Source organism: Malurus melanocephalus, unplaced genomic scaffold (assembly GCF_030028575.1).
Source record: "Malurus melanocephalus ecotype Western Australia unplaced genomic scaffold, MMel_1.1 scaffold_5, whole genome shotgun sequence".
NCBI classification, from domain to species: Eukaryota; Metazoa; Chordata; class Aves; order Passeriformes; family Maluridae; genus Malurus; species Malurus melanocephalus.
The window spans coordinates 6,601,205-6,622,945 of record NW_026623237.1 but is presented as its reverse complement, the minus strand read 5'-3'; the positions used below and the strand labels follow the sequence as shown (position 1 = coordinate 6,622,945).

The 21,741-nt window shown below is 35.7% G+C and overlaps 1 protein-coding gene across 1 annotated transcript in view; it reads right to left on the bottom strand.

Annotated features, from left to right (window-relative positions):
* BABAM2 (BRISC and BRCA1 A complex member 2) overlaps nucleotides 1-21,741 on the bottom strand; it is a 163,030-nt gene that overhangs the window by 97,159 nt on the left and 44,130 nt on the right. The window contains exons 5-6 of the mRNA XM_057371164.1: nucleotides 17,706-17,900; nucleotides 13,909-13,983 (exon numbers count right to left, since the gene is read on the bottom strand). Coding sequence (XP_057227147.1) covers nucleotides 13,909-13,983; nucleotides 17,706-17,900 — 270 coding nt within the window. The remainder of the gene's footprint in view (nucleotides 1-13,908; nucleotides 13,984-17,705; nucleotides 17,901-21,741) is intronic.

Here is a 21,741-nt window from a genome sequence, read left to right as displayed (position 1 = left end):
TTATCAGTGACATTTATGAGCCTAATTCTTCCCCTGCCAACAAAATCTTTTTTTCAGACACAGTTTTCCTTCATGTGCTATTTGRAGGGAAATACTTCTCTGTAATAAAAATTCCTTCTGTATTTTTTTTCACTCCCTTCCAGCTTATACCAAAAAAAGAAAGCATAACAGACATCCTTTTATGGTTAAAAAGATCCTGACCAAGGTTCTTAATGTTCTTGGACAAGCAATGCCCACATTACCACAACATTTTCTTGACTTAACACAGTTTGAAGATGAGGGTGATGCTTTACATGCTCCAGGCTGAATAGATTTGTTAGGAAGACATGTCCTGACAGATACACTTAAGAGAATAAGGTCATTGATTAATCAAGAAAGGAGTCCACTAAAATAATGGAATTAATATATTTGCAGATGGTTACTTAACAGGACATTGTCAAGGTATTTTTGTCAATTTTTGAATATTCCCTTCTGAATCAGCATTAATAAATGCTTTGCTCCATATTTGTCCAGCTTTCAGCATGTTAGAAACTGGATTGCAATTAATGGCTGCATTAAAAAAATAAGTAAATAGTCCTGACCTAATAATTTATTTGAAATGATAAATTCATCATTTCCAAATACTTTGTTTTCCATGCAATAGTTTTGCAAAGATCTGAACACCCTTATGCAAGGAAGAAACAAATAAATATCTGGAGACAATACTAGCAAAGTTTCAGACTAGTGTTTTCAAAAGTTTACATGCAGCAAGCTTCCAAAACATTAATCTCAACAAGAATCTTTTTCATTGTATTTTCCAAAGAATACAAAATTAGAACACAAAGATGAAGAGATAAGACTTGTTTCCAGTCTTTCTCTGTGATTCMAAAAAAACTAATGTTTTGTACAGCTGTAAATATCTTAATTGAAAGTACCTTCCAAAACTGCCTTAATATGGTAATGCAGAGATTATTCATCTTTCTCTACAAATTCAGACTCTTTCCTGTCCAACCTCAAAATAGCTTTTGCATATTAAATAGCAGTTAACAGTCCTCATATTGAAAACTTACTAYTGATTCTCTTAGCTTACATTAAAGCCGAGATTTCCTTCACAGTAACAGTGATGATCAAATCAGTGGAGGCAGGAGAAAATCAGCACCATGACCTACCACAAATGTTCCCAAACTGATCACTTGTCTAAAGATTTATTTTTAAACTGTATAATCCCTTAGATGGGCATTTCCAAATTGATTTAAACAAAACTGATAGATGATTAAGATGCAGGAACAAGTTTACAAACAAATTTAACCACATGTCTTGGTGCAAAGCAAGTGTAAATATTCTACCTGGGCATTCATCCCACCAGAGTGAAGTTGTTCTAAAGCTTTTTAGATGCTGAAAAAGATTTGAATGTCATGTGTTTCATTCTAATGTAGACATACTGTAATAATTTTTTTGTCCCTTCTTATTTGGTTTCAGATTAAGTGACAATGCCAGCACACTTTTCAGATGCCACCCCATTCTCCTCACTCCTTTCCCTGACCTGTGTTTAGTCTCAAAATATAATTATGTTCCCAGAAGCTCTATGAACATYAGCAGTCAGGTAGAGGACAGACACAACTGGTTACTCCACCAAATATTGTGACAGGTAAGTTCAATTTGCTATGAATGGCAGCAGCTGGGGGGTCAACCAGTGAAAACACTTCCCACCTCCTCACTAGATAAGTTACCACAGCACACATGGCAGAACAGTAACAGCACAGCACAGAGATTCAAGAAGATGAGGGATTAAACCTGCAGGAAATGAAGCTGCGCTATTTCTACTGCTCACAAATCTAGTGATTTTACTTTAAACCTACATCTGTGTGTACTGGAAAACTGCATTAGGAGTCCTGCTAAGCACACACTCACTTTCTGTCTTGATGAAGAACAAGGCAAAATTAATTTTTTTTTTTAGAATTCCCATTTATTTGCAGAACACTATTACAGTTTTCAGGTTTCTTCAATTGGCCCAGGYTTGGTCAGTGGCATGTCCATCATCCTCAGAGCCAACAGCAATTGGCTCTGCYGGACATGGTGGAAGCCTYCAGAAGCTTCTYACAGGMGCCATCTTTTTGRCMCCCCCACTTCCAAAAACTGGGCCAAGCAAAACCAAMACATGCATCCTTCCAAACCTAAGAGACTGCAATTTTTTTTCAATCTAACATGTATCTTTGCTTCTTTTTAGGCGTCAAATGAYTCTCAGTTCTCTTCTATTAAATTATCTCTTTGTGCTGTACCTTCTTTCATATTTAGTATTGAAGCATAATATTAATACAATGCTTATTCATACACAATTACTCACCTTCTTGCAACAGTGATAACATTTTTGTATCAGTAGCATATAACTTTCTACACTATTTTTCCAGGAGGGATAAGTTCACCCAGCTATATTCACAAAATTCATAAATAATGAAGCCAAGGAAAAGTAATTCTGCATACTGCAATGCTGCTTCACATGAGTCAGAGAAATAATATATGCCTCCAAGTTGCTTTAATAGGTATAGTCTCCAAAATGTGATACTATCACTGCCTGAAGGCCTCMAAACGGGGCTGCAGATTGATCACACATCTTTTCAAGAAGGAACTGGCAACATGTGGTAAACAACAACAACAAAAAAAAAAGAAACTAAGAGAATATTTTAGCTATTAAGTCGCTGCCATACAGTAAAACTGATATTGCATGAACACARTTGTAAAATGCCAGTCTTGTTCATTACAAATTCAGCTGCACAGCTTCTTATGAAACATTTTTTATTGCATCAAGAAAATCTCTCTGGTAATTTCATTCCAACATTTCTTTTATTTTGGAAGAGCTCATAAAGCACTCAATCCTAGAGCATTGTATTATTAACACATCAGTTTTTTATTTCTACCAAACAAGTAATATCCACCTACTAATTTCCCCATTTTGAAATAAAGTTTCAACAATTTCTGATTTTATATTTAAAAAAAAAACCCAAACAACTGGAAAAGGCAGTTTGAGTTGCTACACAAAAATGGGCTTTTAATATGAGATAAACTGCTCTTCCCTTCAGTAGCTCTAGTGCAGTCAAGGTTAATTACACAGAACAAAGCCCAGAAATTACAGCCATTTTAATGGCTTTTTATGGACATTGTCAAAATAAATGATATGCATAAAATGAAATGGATACATACAGAACTACATTTTATCTGGAAAGTCAAGTGTTCCACTTGTAAACAAAGATGAAACAGCCATTAAGAATGTAACATTAAAACTGTATTTCAGTTTAAATATTTCTCACACAGACTGCAAGTCATACTGTGTACATACTCCACTCTCCCATTTATTTGCTTTTCATGTTTTCTTTTTTTTTAAAGTGAAACAGTTACAGTGCCTTTCTTTCATGCAGAGCACAGCTCAATTCTGCGAACTTTAGAAAAAAGGTTTAACTGAAGTTCTAAGTATCTTCAGAGATACAGTTATTGTCCAAATGTGAAGAGGTGTCCAAAATCACCAAAGACACTCAAGAACCATAAAGAATGCTACAGCAACACAACAGTAAGAACCCATAACAGTGGAAAAATGGCCTAGGAATAAATCTCCAACAACTCTGAGGTCACACAACTCTTCCTGCTGACAGGCGCGGCTTGTTTTTCCTTCAAGACAAGCGTAYCAAAATGAACTGGACCTAAATGACCTGCCCATTGTAATAACTGTGATGAGTTGTGAAGGTCATAGAAACAGAGGGGAGAGGAAGAACACTGCTCTGATTAAAGGCTTGGACAAGCTCCCTACTCACAGCTCAGGATTCCTCTCTGAATTTGCATTCARCTAGCTCATGTTTCAAGCCCTGTCTGAAAAATAGAGGTCTTCTATCATATGTCACAACTCCTGTGAACAATATATTAAATTAGAACTTGCAAGATAATCTTTCACTATTTTTATCTAACCTATGTAGGGGAAAAAAGAGACAATAACTATACRAATGTCAGAATGGTAACCTGGGTATAATTTGACCTACATTTCAAGAACTTATCTAATCACTTAACAATAGTAAAATGAGAATAAGATTTATTACTTAAAAAAGTAATGAGTCTAGGWGAAATGAGAATTAATGATTTTATCTAGGACACACATTATAAATGCTGAACAATGAAAATAATAATTTGGAATCAGCGYGTTTATTCTTTGTTAACCAACACACTGTCCTCAGGGTTTTGCAAATGAATTGCTGATTATTCACATACCATCAGTCAGTCATCAGTTTTAGTCAAGACATCAGTCATATTTGTTTAACATTTTTCTACACCAGAAAAGATGTTACAGTAAAACACCAAACATCTGATATCTCCAAATACATTAAAAGCATACATGTTGCAGTAGTTTATTACTTAAGATAACTACAAAAGTGAATCACTAAAATGACAAAATATGGCAAGAGATGGAAAAACATAATCAGTTTAACTCTATTTCACTATTTTCCTTCACTAGAAATACTTCCTATTGGTATTATGTGGGTATACTTCAAGATTATATGTGCACTTCAGACAGTTCATTATGCATCTCAAACCCAACATTTAATTCACAGATATCTTTTTGCCCAAATTGTGACATACTGGTTACCTGTGAAGGCCTAAGGAGTGCACCTAATTGCACCAATGAAGCCAAATTAATGCTCCTCCCCACTGCCCCTTCTCTCGCATGGACGTGCTGTTTGCAACGATTACAGGTCCCAGCACATGAAAGACATACAAGTTCTAGCATGAGCACCTGAACTCCGTTTTCCACTTAAAACAGAAACAGAGTCAAGAGGTGTCAGTTTTATTTATTATTCTTTCACTGWCTCATGAGATGCTGCTGGACAAGACAGACTTTCCTTTAGCCTTCTCCACCTAGTCTCCTAAAACAAAAAATACCTACCTACACCTTATGTAAACAAGCAACGACTTTCCTAAACATAAGTTACTATAGAAATTAAAAGTTTAATAGAAACACGGCACATTATTAGCTAGCAAATGGCACAGAAAATGCTGTGCATTCTTTTGATTACATGGAAGAAACACAGCAGAACATCCTAGATTTTAAAATATTTTTAATTTCTGTTTTACAGTATTATGATTAATGACATTGTCAGTATCAATTAGACAAAAAAGTGATGGCTCAGTCAACCTCAGAATGTTTACTGCTGACAGTAACTGATTCAATATTAACTCTTTAATAATTTTACTTTTATTTTTGGCTTAAACCTCTCAACCTATGAAATTAAATAAAAGCAAGTAGAGTTGCACACTTCACTGCATTTTACAGACATATTTTTTAAAAAACCCAAACAAATGAAACCTCCTTTAAAGACTGACAGCCATCAAAGGATTTTGTATATTTAACAGAAAAAAAGTTACCAGTGCAAATCACAGAATTCAAACCAAGCATGATTAAGAATCATATGAAATTCACCATGCAGACATACATACATGTTAGTACTATTCTTTCTTAAGAAGACATAGTATAGTAACCTGAAAGCCAGAACAAAACAACCCCAGAACAGTAAAAAAACCCAGTCATTGTAACAGCAACTGGCACTTTTGTAAACTAAATTTATTTTAAAATTTATTTTAAAACCCCAAAATATAAGCTGCTGCAGGATTTAATCCCTGAAGCCTTAGGAAGAACCCCAATACCAGAGAGAGGCTGTGGGTGGGCTCAGCATGGAAATATCCTTTGTAAGAGCCTACCATCATGCTTTATGCACTTCTGTATTTGCAAATACAGATTTGCTGATTCATGAGTTTTACAGATTATTTGCTACCTTCWAATTCTATGCTCAACAACTCAAAATACTCAAGTATTTTTCATTCAAGAAGAAACAGCAATGGAGAACTAATGCAGAAGTTTTAAAAATATGTATTTCAAAGATCCACTTCCCAGTTTAAGACCACTGTACATTGCTTGTTCTACATACTATGGGCGGACCATGACAGATAAAACAAGCACCATCATTATGTAATAACCTGCAATTATTTTTATGGCTATTGAATTCCATTCTTCCTATGCAATACATAAAATGCAAATGTAAAGCAATAGTACAAATTACAAGCCCTAACAAGGCAGTAAATCTGAACCAAGTCACGCAATATAATGTGTCTACAAACTTTCCCACCAGGTGCAAAAAAGGCTTTAAATCTCAAAAGCTGCTCTTTCTAACTTATTTTTCTTTTTTTTTTTTTTTTTTAGAAAATAAATGAAAATTCCCCCTATCTCTAGTCATATCTGAATAGCAATAGTTCTACCAACTTTGAGGAGAATTCATAGAAATTGAGATGAATATTTTAAGATTTATCAGTAGATGAGGTGGTCCTTTCCTTTACGATATATAAAAATAAAATGTTTAAATATAAAAGAACTGTCATCAGAAATACAGTTGATTGGAGATTATGATTCATATTAAGATCATAACCTATAAAAATCATCAGCTGTGCAGAATGAGCTGTTCCAGTTGACAGATCTTATTAACAAAACCTTCCAGTAAATTACAGAAAAAGCTGATTTAAAAAAAATTGCTTTTGGCTTTCAGCATATGGAGCTTAAGGTGCTCCTGATACTAACACATTTTATGTGGTTTTAGTGACTAGATGCTACAAACAAGTCATGTTGTTCTGGAAAAGTTGTACTAATAAATTTAGTGAGAATGAAGGGAATCTTTCTTTTTTTAAGAATTCAATATAACATGTTTTCATCATAAAATATATTTTTATAGAGCTTTGCTTCCCTTAGTTTGTGGGCAGAAGGTATTAAGAACAAAATCATGAAAGGATGACTAATTAAATCACAGTGTCTGTAAGTATTTCTGCAGCTTCACTGAACTATAGCACTAATCACTTTACTCTCCAATACCAGAATCAGTAGATTCTGTGACATAACAAGAGCTGACCTATTCTGAAAAATTCTGTGAGGTCAATAACAGGACTACAGTGGTAAAGCCAGCCAAGAAGCACAACACAGTGGAATATGAAAGATCTTATACACTTTTGCCTATAGAGATAAGTGAAACATCATGCAAAATTAAAAAAAAAAAAGCAAAATTAAAAAAAAAAAAAAAAAGCAAAACCAAAATCCTCAAACCTTGACAGCTGACAGATCTTATGTTTTTTAAGCTATATAGAAAAACTAGATGCTTAAAATATTTCAGCATCAAAAAGTCTATTTTTCTGATTCCACAAACTTTTAAACTACCAGAAACATTTCATGACATGAAGACTTTGTTTTCGCCTCCCCATTTTATTTTTCGCCTCAGTCAATATGTAAGGTCCACTGCTTGGAGTTCTGCCTGCTTCTGGCACTTGGCTGCTATTATGACAATGGCCAACGTATTGAGGTAAAGGAGCACTTCCTCAATGATACTCCGTTACAATGTTCAATGAAAAATGTGGACAGAGAAAATAAACTGCAGATTACTGGGCACGGGCTAAAATGAAAGACTCTAAAAGACAAGCATCAMTGACATCTAACACTGATCAATGTCTTCTGCACACACAGAGCACATTTATTTTCACAGCCTCTAGATCATGCAATTTACTGTCTTCAGCTGCTACAAACTGCTGTTTCAAATAATGCCAGTACTARCTTGCACAGGCCCATTTCTAATCTAAAATCTCAATGGCTCATTATAATTGTGCRTTACAAAGTCTGCCTTTATTAACAGAAGAAACCCAGACAATCTTTGATGATCCGATGGTCTGTTTAAGTAATTTAATGCTTGTATAGAAATCAATCTAGTGAATATCATACTGTCATCTACTTTTAAAATTTAAAYTATTTGTTCYAAATGCTTGCATACTTCTCAAGATAAGGAATATATTATGGAATGCAATTCAGGAAGTTAACTTTGTGCCTTTGTCACGAAGTCTTAAGTAGTACAATATTAACAGCAACCTAAATCAGCCTGAAAAATCTCTATGTAAGGCATGGTCAGAGTAYTGTGAATTGTGAAAACTACAAATTATTTCAGCATTATCTATCTTTCTTATGGTGAAAGAGGTAAAATAATTCCAGTAACCACAGACATGACAAGCTTCATATGATGTACAGGTTCATCATTTTTTGCAATACAAAAGACATAACTATGTTATGGAAGGTAGTCTAATAGTAGATGCTGTGTAACATCCTATGCTCCTTTCAGAGGTAGCTGCCCAGCATAGACTAAAACAGCGTAGCACAAAAAGATCAAGCCAGATCTGAACTCCACATCATTCTTGCCACTGGCTTTGTGACCTTGACACACTACACATCAGGTTTTAGTTAGTCAACTACAAACAAAATCAACGAAGTTTAAAAGCAAAAGAAAATAATATTCCTTCTCAGCATATTTAGCTCCCTTTTTTTTTTAACAGCATTAGAACTTTTTATACAAGTGTATTTGTGTTCTGGTATTTGAAGCAATTTAACAGAAACCTTAAATGCTGTCAAATAAATCAAACTCCTAAAGCACAACAGTAAAGAAACTGGCCCACAAAAAATTCTCATTTGACCCTGCTTATTACATTTTTGTTTGTTCTCTACTATAGTTGATTACTCAAACATAGACGAGTATTGCAGTCTTTTCACAGTACTTGGAATTTGGTCTACATTGTAAACAAAAGTTGCAGTGAAGTCTTTTAAGAGACTTCCAAATGATGAAATCAGAGTAAGGAAAAAACACAAATATGTTCTTATCTTTCAATTTGAACTTGAGGATAAACCTCTTTCATTGACAGTCTTACACACAACTGTTTGGCCCGTGGCAATGTGTCTAGACAATGTCTGTTATTTATTTCAATTCTAAAAGATATGCACTAAGTCCAATGGTCATCACAAAAAAAGTGTCCTCAGAAGAAACAGGTCTGCATTACATGTTTCCTTTACACTTCAATAGCAGGAAATTATTGGAAGGCTGCTGGTCACAGCATCATAGCTAAATTAGTCCTGATATTAGCTATTCAGCAAAGCACAACAGGCAGGTACAGACACATAGGAAATGAGCACTTTAAAAGATACACACAAGAAGGCGGTGTTAATCAGGGAACATCTTACTTAGTCAAAACAAAACAAAAAAAACCATGGAAATAAGAAGAAAAATACCTAAATGTCTTGTTTTCAACAGCGTCACTGGCAACCTATTCTGAAGTTCACTAATACTGTGCAATCATACTGCAGTCACATAATCAAGTACAATTTGTAAATTACTGAGCTAGAGATTTTCAGTGATTTGTCATTATGATTACGTATGTGCCCCTAGCTGACAAAAACTACCAAGAATGAAACAAAACTCTACAGAATGAATGTAGTGAAGCAGKTCAATGACATCCTGACTTTATCAGGAATAGCGTGCTCAGCAGAACCACAGCAGTGACCAAGCCCCTGTACTCAGCACKGGTGAGGCTGCACCTCAAGTGCTGTGTCCAGTTCTGGGCCCCTGGCTGGAGGAAGGACACTGAGGGGCTGGAGCRTGTCCAGAGAAGGGCAACAGAGCTGGGGAAGGGTCTGGAGCACAGATCTCATGATGACTGGATAAGGCATCTGGGGTTGTTTAGTCAGGAGAATTTGAGGGTCAAGGAGRACCCTTATCTCCCTCTACAAATACCTAAAAGGAGAACGTAATGAGGGAGGGGTTGGCCTCTTCTCCCAAGTAACAAGTAACAAGACAAGAAGAAATGGCCTCAAGTTGCACCAGAGGAGGTTTAGATTGGACATTAGGAAAAATTTTTTTCACTGAAAAGAGCGATCAGGCACTGGAACTGACTACCCAGAGAAGTGGGTGGAGTTACCACTGGTGGAAGCACAAATTTGATGTGTAGATGGGGCACCTAGGGATATGGGGTTATCAGTGGACTTGGCAGTGCTGGGTTAAYAGTTAGACTTGATGATCTTGTAGGTCTTTTCTAACCTAAACAGTTCTACGAAAATTTGAAAGAGGTATTTTAGATGCTGAGCCTATTACTTTTTTTACTGCTGTGGCATACAAGGTGTCTGTAAAGAGGCAGAAATGTGAACTACAGACTGACTCTCAAAATGAGTATACACAGTGAATACTTCCCTTTATAAAATATGRTGGAGAAAATTAGAAATGCATCAATGAACACAAAAGAATTTAATTCAAAATGAACATGCTGATTAAAAATCCAACTGCAAAAAAAGGCAAAGGAAAAGTATACAAGGATTTTCCTGAGCCAAAGCCACATTCTTTTCAAATAAGAGAACCTTAATGAAASATTTACCGTAATGAACTTTGCAGTAGTTTGAGCCATCAGCTTGATTCTGTGGCTTTTTCAACACAAAACTTTCACTTATATCAAATAGATTTGCATAAGAAAGCAATTTGAAAATTGGATACAAAGGTCCACATTCAATTAAAAACCTTTGTATTAAAGTACAACTTTCTAAAAGGAAAAATAATGAATGTGCTTTTTAAGTGTAAGCCAACATTTCTTTYTAATCGACTCTTTAGCATAGAAAATACACAATAATGCTTTTTCTTTCAAATGTAAAGGATATGCCAAGAGAAGCTATGAAGAGAGATTTATCTGCTGCAGACATTACAACAGGTATTATGTTTCCAATGCAATAAACAGTGAAGAAATTTTGCTACGATTTTAGAATTCAAAGAAAGAGACAGTATACTCCGCTTTGCTCTTTTAACCATCCTCACTTAATATACACAGCTATTTTACTTGAAACATACACTCACTTGCACTCAATTTTAAATTTAGTGCTGTGAATACATTTGAAATAACCTGGCAAATTCACCTCTCCAGTCCATAACAATCCAACTTATGCTACACCTTCAAATTTTTATTCTTTAAAGTACCCTCACCACAATCTGTACAAAATTGACAAAATAACGTCTGATGATTCCAGAGCATATTCTCAGCAAAGATTTTATAACACTACATACTRATCTTATAGTTTATACTCTCAAATCTTAGTACTGGCTTATGATACCAAGCTTTACAGTCATGCTTGTACCATCATTACCTACTGACACCAATAAAAGCTTCAGAAGAGCATTAGAAATCACTGGGATACTAAYAGTGATTGATTAGGCAAAAATAATGGTATTTAATATTTCACTAGATTTAATATAAGTAATATTAATTAAACATAAAAAAGAAAATGCCACAGAAAGCACAACACATTTGAACTTGGCAAATCATTACAGAGAAGCTACTGCACTACAAGGTTGGCTACAGAGTAGAACATAATTCAACGACATTAAATTCTGCAGTAAAACATTAAGCTGTTAATACACTAACAGTCTTCAATTACTGACTGCTCTTCCACCTTTCAGTGCAATATATCAAAAATTATTTCCACTGCATCAATAGATGCTTTATCAATCATGTACCATAGTCCAGTAGGTAGCATTGAAACCAGCATAACTGGTAGCCATGATGGAAAATAAACTATTTTACTGMAATACATTAAAGGTCTAYTTATGTCAAAAGYCTCATCCMAAAAAAAAAAAAAAAAAAAAAAAAAAAAAAAAAAAAAAAAAAAAAAAAAAAAAAAAAAAAAAAAAAAAAGACAAGGACAGCTTAAAACAAAACAAACCTCTCATCTTTTTTTTAATCCTTTATGAATTTGGAGCACAATTTTTTCAACCACAACAGAAAAGTTCTGGTTCCACCTGCTTCTATGTTGTTTATGTTGTTGTCACATGAGATAACATTCATATAGCTCAGAACACAGGAAGCTAAGGGCAGCAAGGGTATAACACCCATGTCTGCTACAGAACACACTCTGTTTTAACCCATGCTGCAGACTAAATCAAATTTTTCTATTGTCAATAGATACCCCTGGAATAAAATAGTATTTCTTCTCCTGTGGCTACTCAGCCATATTACATATTATTTTCCTACTACAGAAAGTTAATCTGCTGATTTACACTGTACAAGCCTTACTAAGAAAACTAAGGATTTCACCAGTGCATTGGCCATCAAGAAGGATCTGCTGCTGTAAAAATCCACACAATTACATACAAAATACATTAGTTTTAAAATCCCAAAGCTAAGACATTCAGATTTCAGAAATGTCAAAATAAAGGCAGACTGGGAAACTTTGATTCTGCTACCTGCTCTGCATGTCCCTTCACCTCACACTACATATGCATGCAAAATAAATACATGTTTTCCTTCAAWCTAATGAATCACTCAGTACTCAGGATGAACAAAGCTCCAGGAAGAGCCTCGTGGAGCACTAATGATTTATCCACAGTATACAAACCTTGTTTAGAGAAGATGTTTAGTGAACACGTTAGGGAATTACAGTAAGGAGGAGTTTGTTGTCATGCATTAAAGCATTACTTTTCGGAGTCAACAGCAGATTCTGTTTCTGTCACGGGGTTCCTACACGATGACAATTACATAAGTCATATACCACCTTCCAGCCTCTGAGTTAACCCAGAAACTGAACAGAGAAGTACAAGACATCCTGCAACTGAAGCTATTGAACATATTGCTTATGCACTGGTCCTGAAATTCTTGACTCATTTAAAATTGTTCCYGAAAAATATGGCACTTGGGAGTTCTGGCAGCAGTAGACAGCACAGTTCACACTATACATTCTCAGTCTTCTTTTCACCAGAGTCTTTCAGGAGCAAATCACAGCTGTCCTGCAGTACAGGTGAACTGTTCCTGTGTCCTGTGTAACACCAAMCTTCCAGAAAAGGCCTTAGCCAACCCTCTTACGTCTGTCCAGAACCATTCCCATCAAGTGAGAACAAAAAGCCCAATGGAAGACAGCAGCTGAGAGAAGGGCTGCTACTACCAACACAGGAATAAACTGAAAATATCAGCATAGTTTTGAGAAGTGGCTCATTATTCAAACAGAAAACAATCTACAGAAGGCAGAAGGATYATGGGATTCCAATCTCAAATTGCAATCAAAATTTCAGTCAAGATTATAGCTGTGCCTGTCTTTATTTTCATAGTTTGTAGCTTGAGACATCTTATTTGGTGAAACACTGAAGACTCACACTTGCAATTTTTATCTAACAATAGTTGAAGGCAGTTCTAACARTAAGATGAAGAGGAGGTAATGGAATCAACACTGACAATTTCATCTCAACACTTTAGTTTTTAAAGATTTAGTAGCTGTTCCTCTTTCCAAATATTTAAAAGTAAAAAGCTGATTAAGAAGGCAGACACACGGCTTAAAGGAAAGAYGAGTGTTGGCAACATCAACTGACTCAAACTTTGTCAGCAGTGGAAGTTCTGGCACTTCATTCTGACAGCCAGGATAGACAGAAAAACCAGACCTCTCACCATGTTCTCTAAGTATAGCAACATTGACCCCATGATGAGCTTCCACAGTAGCTRCGTCAAAGAGAGACTGTACCCATGCTGTGAAAACCACTCATTTCAAATTATTTCATGGTGGTGGTTTGTCACAAATTGCTTTTTCTGTTTTTATTTCTCCTCATAGCAAATAAATAAATGCTTTTTCTTCCAACTCACAAGAATACTCTATAGTCCTACTTTCCAAAGTATSTGGCCAAATCTGTGTTCATTAGGAACAATGAAGCAAAGTAATCACTGAAACTTTCAATCCAAGTAACCAGAATTTGCTTTCATTCCATTACAAAATGGCATATTTAGTTTGCTTTTCTGCTTCTACTATCAAGACTACTGGTACAATTGAGACTGTTCATTAAAAATCCCAACATTTACATGTCATGAAATTCCACAGACTCTTATATATAAAAGGTGCCACTGAAGTGTCATATAAAACAACAATATGTCCAACATCATCTTTCCAAAACATAATCTACAGATTTATAAATGGTGAATTTTCAAACTCTTGGAGAGCAGGAAGGAGGAGAAGCCAAAATAATTACTAAGGAGATTGTAATAATTCATACTCTCTCACAAATACCGTCAACTTAGTCATTTTACCTTGAGAAGGTATGTAGGAATATTGCTGAAATCTACAGGCAACTTCAAGAGGAAGCGAGCTGAGAATTCTCCAGTCTGTGGAAAAAAGGAAACACTAATGAGACCTGGTAGCTAAAACAGAACCACAAACTTTCTGAGGATTAAATACTATCCAGAAAAAAAGTGTAAGAACTCACACCAAAGAGAAGGGTTGAGATTTAAAACAAAATTGCTGAAGAGAAAAAAAAATCACAAATTTCACAGGTGTCATATGAAAAAACACCTTAAAACCCACAAACCATCATTGCCAGTAAATCAACAGCAAAAAGCATTTAGAATAAAACAATGTGCATGACAAAAATCAGACTGTAACATCCTAAATATAGATGCATCTTGGCTGTACTCACTTCCGGACAAAGGTCTGGCAAGACCTGCCAACAGTCTGAAAACAAAGCTAAAAACCTACCAAATTGATTACAGCATATAGATAATATAGAAGCATCTTCACAAACACTGCTGATGCAAATAAGAGAATGTGTGTTTAAAAAGGCAAGTACATATCAAAAGTGTCGTCGGAATAAAATTAGAGGAAAAGAGCTGAAGTGGAAGGTTTTAAATAATTTATTTTCAGAATTATGTAACTCTTAACACCTAGACAACCATTTACTGAAAATTTGCCAAGCGTCCCATACACATACTCTTTTTTACGTATAAAGGGTATGTGAAGGAAATGGAAAGGATTTCCTTTCTGTTTCATACACTTCCTTAAAACCAGACTTTGTCCACCTGGTTATGAAGCAACAAAGTTAACCGTTTTTAAAAAACAAATGCCTGACTGATTTCCTCCACATTAACTTTTTGTTATCTCTATATTTTTAGTTCAATAAAATAGCCACACAGCAGCTACATTTGTTAGGTAGGGTGAATTAGCAGTAAAGAAATTGTTAAACATTGGTTTCATTCAATTAAGTACAAGAAATTGGGGTAATTTGAGACAAGCTAGTCAATTTGTAAGTGCCAATTTGTTTCTTGGTCTATCCACCAGCTACAATAACTCATTCTACCTTTAAGTTACTAAACAAGAAAAAATTAGATCTGCAATGCAACTGAAATCTTTCCACTGGTACCTCTCAAGTCACATCATTTACCAAAAGGGTTTGTGTGATGTTGGGCCTTAATCCACGCAGCTAGCTAAGAATTGCCCTTGAAACTTGTCACTGGTAGTCACATGAGATAGGCAAAGAAATTGCTCATAGAAACACTGTGCAACAAAAAGTGAGTACATTAAAGTCCATTACAGCACTTGTGAAGACAGATACCAGCTTTCTGAAGCWGCATTACTGATGCATGCAGAAAAATCACCAACTTCTTGCACAGATATAACGTGAAGACTGCTATGATAACAGTCAGGGTCCTCACTTTTTATCCAGAGTGAGATGGATATTACAGACAGTGTGTCTCTTCTGGACCTAACTTCCAAAAAATGCCATACAGTATTTGCTATAAAATCCAGAAAATTATTTCTGGTAAAATACCACATCTGATGAACTGGGATAGCCACTGAACAGATGAATGGCCTCTGATCAAAGCATCAGCTGCTCCAAAAGATCTAGACCCTTTATGCCATTCAATCAAGATTATTTTGCAACCTATTACTTCCAAAGGTGTTTTGGCTGGACAGGGAGCAGCCCCTGTCCATGGTGCTCACCTCCCCAATCCCAACCAGTTGGATACAGGCATCAGGTCGAGACAGATTAATTTCTGGCCACAGCCCTGAATGATTAGATATTTAGTGGGCTCCTGTACCTGCTGGTACTCTGCCAACATGAAGCTACTAAGMTAGATTATAGTTTGCCAGTTCGTCATAGATCTTGGAGACTTGCACTTTAGGAAACTGGAGATAGTGGAACAAAGGCATAAGAGCAAATTTCTGTTCCATATTTGGACACAGCACTGAATCCAGGCCTTCTCTTCAAAGTTTTTTTTAACTCATGCACCTAAGGAGGTTGCTTTCATAACACTGTTCAAGGCTCATAATCCATAATTTCAGAAAACCATTGAACTACAATGGATTCCTGAGGCAACAAAATGARTTTCAATGACTTTCAGGCAGAGGAGATAAAAGTCAATTTACCTACTGTTTCTTGGCAAAACACTTGTATTTCGCTGATCCTTGAGGCTAACCAAACAATTGTAAAGGACAGGATTGTTTTAGGAAACTAGTAAACAAGCCTCTGTCATGTATACCATGTTCACAGAATCTTCAATACTCCCAAGAGTCTTCTTGACAGAGAATGAAGACTGGGAAAAAAGTACACACTAAGGAAAAATCCAAAARAGCTCTAAAATGATGAAAAGGATTTGACTCAAAGATTTGACTTACTTTTGAGTAAGTATATTTACTTTATCAGAATATTTGTAATTAAGAGAGCATTTAAAATTAAAGAGAGGTCTTCATTCAGTCACCAATGGCTGAGAAAAGACCCAAAAGGCTTCAGTAGCTATGTCCCTCTCTGAAAAAAAGAAGAAAACCCCTAGTTTTCTACAATCTTGAGTAGAATTTTTGCAACTGGCAAAAACTATGATAAGATCTCAGCTCAGTTCAGTAAACCTTCTGCACTTCAATAAACCAGCTGGATGAAATTTAAACATGTAGCAAGTTGTTTGTGATGCAAGTTATGGAGAATAACATCCCAGAATAAGTTCATTTCAATCAAATATTCTGATCAATAAACATTAAAAAAGGAGGTCTGAATTTCTTYGATGAAGAAAATTAAACCTGAGTTCAAATAAAAAAAGCCTAGATGACTTACTGATGTCTAAGAAAAGAAAACCAGATGRATATAACTAGTGTGAGTTGTAAATWTCCTTGCATCACCTGTAACTTAAGGATGATTGAAGTMGCATAAAGTTGAATTCTAGGCCTTGATAATAGGGGTGCTGAATTTTCATCAACTTTCAGGCCTATTTCAGAAGATACTGCATCTGAAGGCCAGTTTATCTTAAAAGTATGCTATTTCTGAAAGAAAGAGGGATACAAGTTCCTCATAAACACCATTAGATATTTCCTGATGTATTTTAATCCAAACTTCCCATGAAAAATATATTACCAGCAGAAAAACACCTGATTTTTGCAAAGCTTACTCTGTGGCAGAGATTGATTAAAACAAAAAAACCCCAAAACATTCACATATTAACCAAAATGTCTACATTGCTAGCGGTCACATCTTGCGAGATGGTATACACAGAATGTTTCTATACAACATGGTACATTTCCCATGTGGGAATATGGGATATAACTTCAGGAAACAGACAAGTCAGTTTCATGTTCTGACTGTCATATGAAAGCATGGCCCTACAAGTCACTGCTCTAGCTCATCTTGCCCCCTTTTGCAGAAAATCAGTTGGATAAGCTTTTCCTCTCCAGTTTAATTTCCTGCAACAAGTCATCTCATCTTAGACAAGTGCAGGAGAGATACTGGCAGCTGCAGCTACCAATTAAATCAACTCAATTGTAATGTGGAAACACACTCTAATATATGCTACTGGTAGGCTGGAACAGGCTTTTCAACAGTTTCAAAGTTTTCACCCAATAACCAGATGAACAAACACCAGGTTCAAAACCAATTCTCACCTGGGAATCTGGTTCAACCAAGGTAATGGAATACCACAACATATAAAACAGGGAGCATAGAAAATGAGCTGGAGTCAAATAGGAGCTTTCTCCATTGGAAACAGGAAGTGTGGAGATGCACAGTAAGAATTTCAGTTTRCTAAATGCATTTGTTAAAAGCATTTCAGGTGAAATAAGAGCTTACCCAGTTGTTTTTTTTGCCAGCATAGATTTCCATGTTTTCTCCATACTGGGGCTCTTCAAGTAAAGTCTGATACTCAAACATGAGACGAGAGCTCTCCCGTAATCGGCTGCACTGAAATTGGTGATACTGCTGCACAAGCTCTTTCACAACAAGCAGGAGGCATTCAGGGTTTGAAGGATTCCAGGATGCTAAATTCTGTTGATTAGAAAAGAATGAAAAATTGTTTACAGCAATAAAAGACAAGCAATCATCCTTCCATAATGATATCCAAGGCACATGTGGATGTGGAACCTTTGTGGTAAAGCTAAAATGAAAAGGTTCTACCATGCTTTGGAAGAAAAACAGGTGAAACAGCTGAAGTTTAATGTCAAACAGGAGACCTACCATAAAACTGATAACAGGGCTACTTCCAGGCTTATATTGGCCCAAAGTTTGAATTAAATTAAAACTGATATGCAACACATAAGTATTAGTATGGTAAGCACAACTTTGCACAGTAACTGATTCAAAAAGCAGTCAACCAAGTGAATATGGCAAATTAACACCAATCACAGAAAGTGYTCTGCTTCATTATCTCACATAGTGGCTACATTCACAGTGGTAGAGCAAATGGGTTCTCTTCTCTYRCCTTRACCTTGTGATTTATTTCACCTTGTCTCTTCACTAGACTTACCTTGACTCATGCCRTTAACACAAACGTAACCCGTACACGAAAGTCTCTTTAATGTGCCTGGCAGAAATTCTTATTACAGGTTCACCAAATTTCAAGAAATACAGCTAACAGAAATAAAAATTATAATATAATTAAGATAACTGTGTCAGTAGCACAGTAGCAATGTTATCACTCTTATAATTGGCTTAGATCAATCTTATGYGCACAGCAAGTTTAATGCAGAAAATATTTGGTGTTACAAATCAYACCTAATATGATCAGTGTCACATGCCTACATAGCTGACAAAAATGGACCCATGTGAAAGGCAAGTGAAGACCCTGTAATCCATGCTGCTAGGACATGAGACAGCACTGACTGAAAGTATTTAGGTGCTCATATGCTTTACACTTGGGTCTTCAAGAGGTTTTCTTGATACAACCTCAAAGCACATTAACACAGCCACATGGCTTTTGGTGAGCTTTGAGAATAAGCAAAATTAATCTGCATTTCATACAATCACGGATTGGTTTAGGTGGGTAGGGACCTTAAAGATCATGCAGTTCAGGGGAGGGACACCTTCCACCAGACCAGGGTGCTCAAAGCAACTTCCAACACTTCCAAGGATGCAGCACTCACAACTTCTCTGTGCAACCTATTTCAGTGCTTCACTACTCTCACAGTAAATAATTTCTTCCTCATATCTAATTTTAACTTACCCTATTCCAATTTAAAGCCACTAGCCTATCTCCCACCACTCCATGCTCTTATAGAAAGTCCCTTTCCAGCTCTCTTGAAGGCCCATTTAGGTGCTAGATGGCTGTATATTACACAGACATTTGACAACAAACTAGCTGCAACAGAATTTTAAATTGCATTAATTTTACAGTTAATGTTAAGCAAGTCAGAAYTGGCGAAGATGTCTGCATTTTACAACTAAGTGCAGACATAATACAGCAGCTTCATAACATTTCTTATCCATATTTGTATTCAATGTAGTTAGATGGCATGTTACTTCTGTCATGTAAGTTGCAGACATTTCATAAACAAATACATATTTTGTGTAACACCTAAAGTAATAAATATGGGTAATAAATACAAGTGAAYAGGTTGCAGAGTTGTTGAGTTTCTGTCCTTAGAGATACTCAAAACTTGACTGGACAAGGCTTGGGCAGCCTGACCTATCTGATAGTGCCCAGGCAGGGCAGCAGCATTAATGATCTCTATCTAAAGGCTCCTTCCAACCTCAGCTATTTTTAGTTTTATGAAGACATTTACACAAAATTCAAACTGAAACAGGATCTTAGCACGGTGAGACTCCACAGCTCTGGCCTAAAAAGAAATGAATGAGTTTGTGCACAAATTTTATCTTCTGATACTCTAGAAAGGTAGATAGAAAGCTTAATCAGTTACCATGCTTCAGCTCTACAATGAAATTTACTTGTAGCCTAATCTCTGACTATGGTGACTATTTCTGTTAAAAAGAGTTATAATTTTTATTTATTCTGATGATTTTAGATTTGTCCCTATGGAATAGTTTTATACAGACTTCAGTATATATATATATGATGGATTAATATTTCAAGCATTTCTCTTTCCACAACTTTGTATTTTTTTCCCACCGAAGTAATATATATTAAGATGTTACCAAAATGAGTTTCTCATTTTYAGCATCATCACTTAAAACATACCAGTCTTACTTGTCAGTGAAAGCAATGTGAAGTATGTACTGCAGTGTTCTATATGCATGAACAACTACAAGATTGAACTGTACTCCTATTCTCCTGCTCACTGTGATCATGATAGAAAGGGCTGCTCAGCATGGCTAACATGCCATCCTTGAACCCCTGCCTTTAGAAGCKACCACAGTGTCACAGACTTCACATTTGACCACGGTTTAAGATAAAAGTACTCTGTTTTCTCCCCCTTCTAGACAGTAGGAACTGTCTAGAGAAAATCTGTCACATTGACAGCATCTTCTAGGAAACACATTTTCTATCTGGTATCTTTCTGAAACCAGACTGCATATAACCTTAAATTTCCTGTTCCCAAGCTGCTGCTCAAATAAAGCATTTCCAGAAAGCCAGAGGATGTAATATGCCAGTAYGTATTGATATCAGCCAGACAAGTGGGAATAACCTTTCCTCCTAATGACATTGGTACAACACAATAGAAATGTTCTGTCAAAGGAAATGACCAACAGTATTTTAATAACTGACCTAAATGCAACCGAACCTTTTGTTTTTTAAATAACATAACACTACAGAACAAAAAAAGAGCAAGAGGAAATCCATTGTCATTTATGCAGCACAGAGCTAAAGTAGTGCTCTTTTAAAAGAATTCAAGAACATTGAATCAAAATAGTGTTTATTCTGCATTGCCTTAAAGCTACAGGAATTAAAATGAATTATTTGACTGTAGGATCRTTACTAAACACCTTTCATGCAGTAACTAAAGCTTCAAAGTATAAGCTGATTACAAAAACAAATCACCTGAAGAACAATTCAACTACYCACCCAGGACATGCAAGAATTAAAACAGATTCTCACTGATGAAAGAATACATATACAAAGGCTACACAATATTTCTCAAAGACAAGTTCTGATTTACATGAAACATTTTTAGCTTTAGAAATGTATTATTGTAGTGCTTGTTATTTGGCATTTGGCTGCTACATTTCCATTTTGTTAACTTTGCAGAAGGGCTGTTCTTTTCAGATCTACACTCATAAATTTTAACACAAACAGTAGTGAATACAATGCCATGTTTATGTATGAAATTTCTTTTCACATATCTTAGTGTTACTTATGTGCCCTAAGCACTAGGTTCATGCACCTGAAAATACTTTCAAACAACTTTACTGTACGTAAAGTTGTAGGTAAATAGGTGCTATATTTTTCTCAGTTTCAAACAGCACCTGTTTTAACCTTCCCTCYAATTTGAAATCAAAGATAAAGTAAGTAACTACCTGTAAAGTACATTGTTGAAATCTAAGGCAGAATTTGATTTGTCACATTTATCCCTTTTAGARTGTCTCCATTGCTACAAAGTTGTAGAGATTCTTCTGAGAGCACACAATTTGTGGCTTTAGYTGATGAGAATAGAGTCCCTGCAACAGTAAATTGACCTTCTTCTTTAGAGGTAAAGGATATTCCAAATAAGATTTTATTTAGCAATGCAGGATTGTACTCACTAGTAAACTTTGGAAACCAGCAAAATCTTAAACTTGGAGCAAAAGGAGTAGTATAGCAACCTGTGTGCTTAATTTTATGATTGCTTGCCTGAAGGCTGTATTCCACTCCTAACCATTCCAGCTTTTTAAGACACTGCATTTAAGAAGATTTAAAACATTAGAAAAACAGAGTGARCTTCTGGTGTTTGTATTC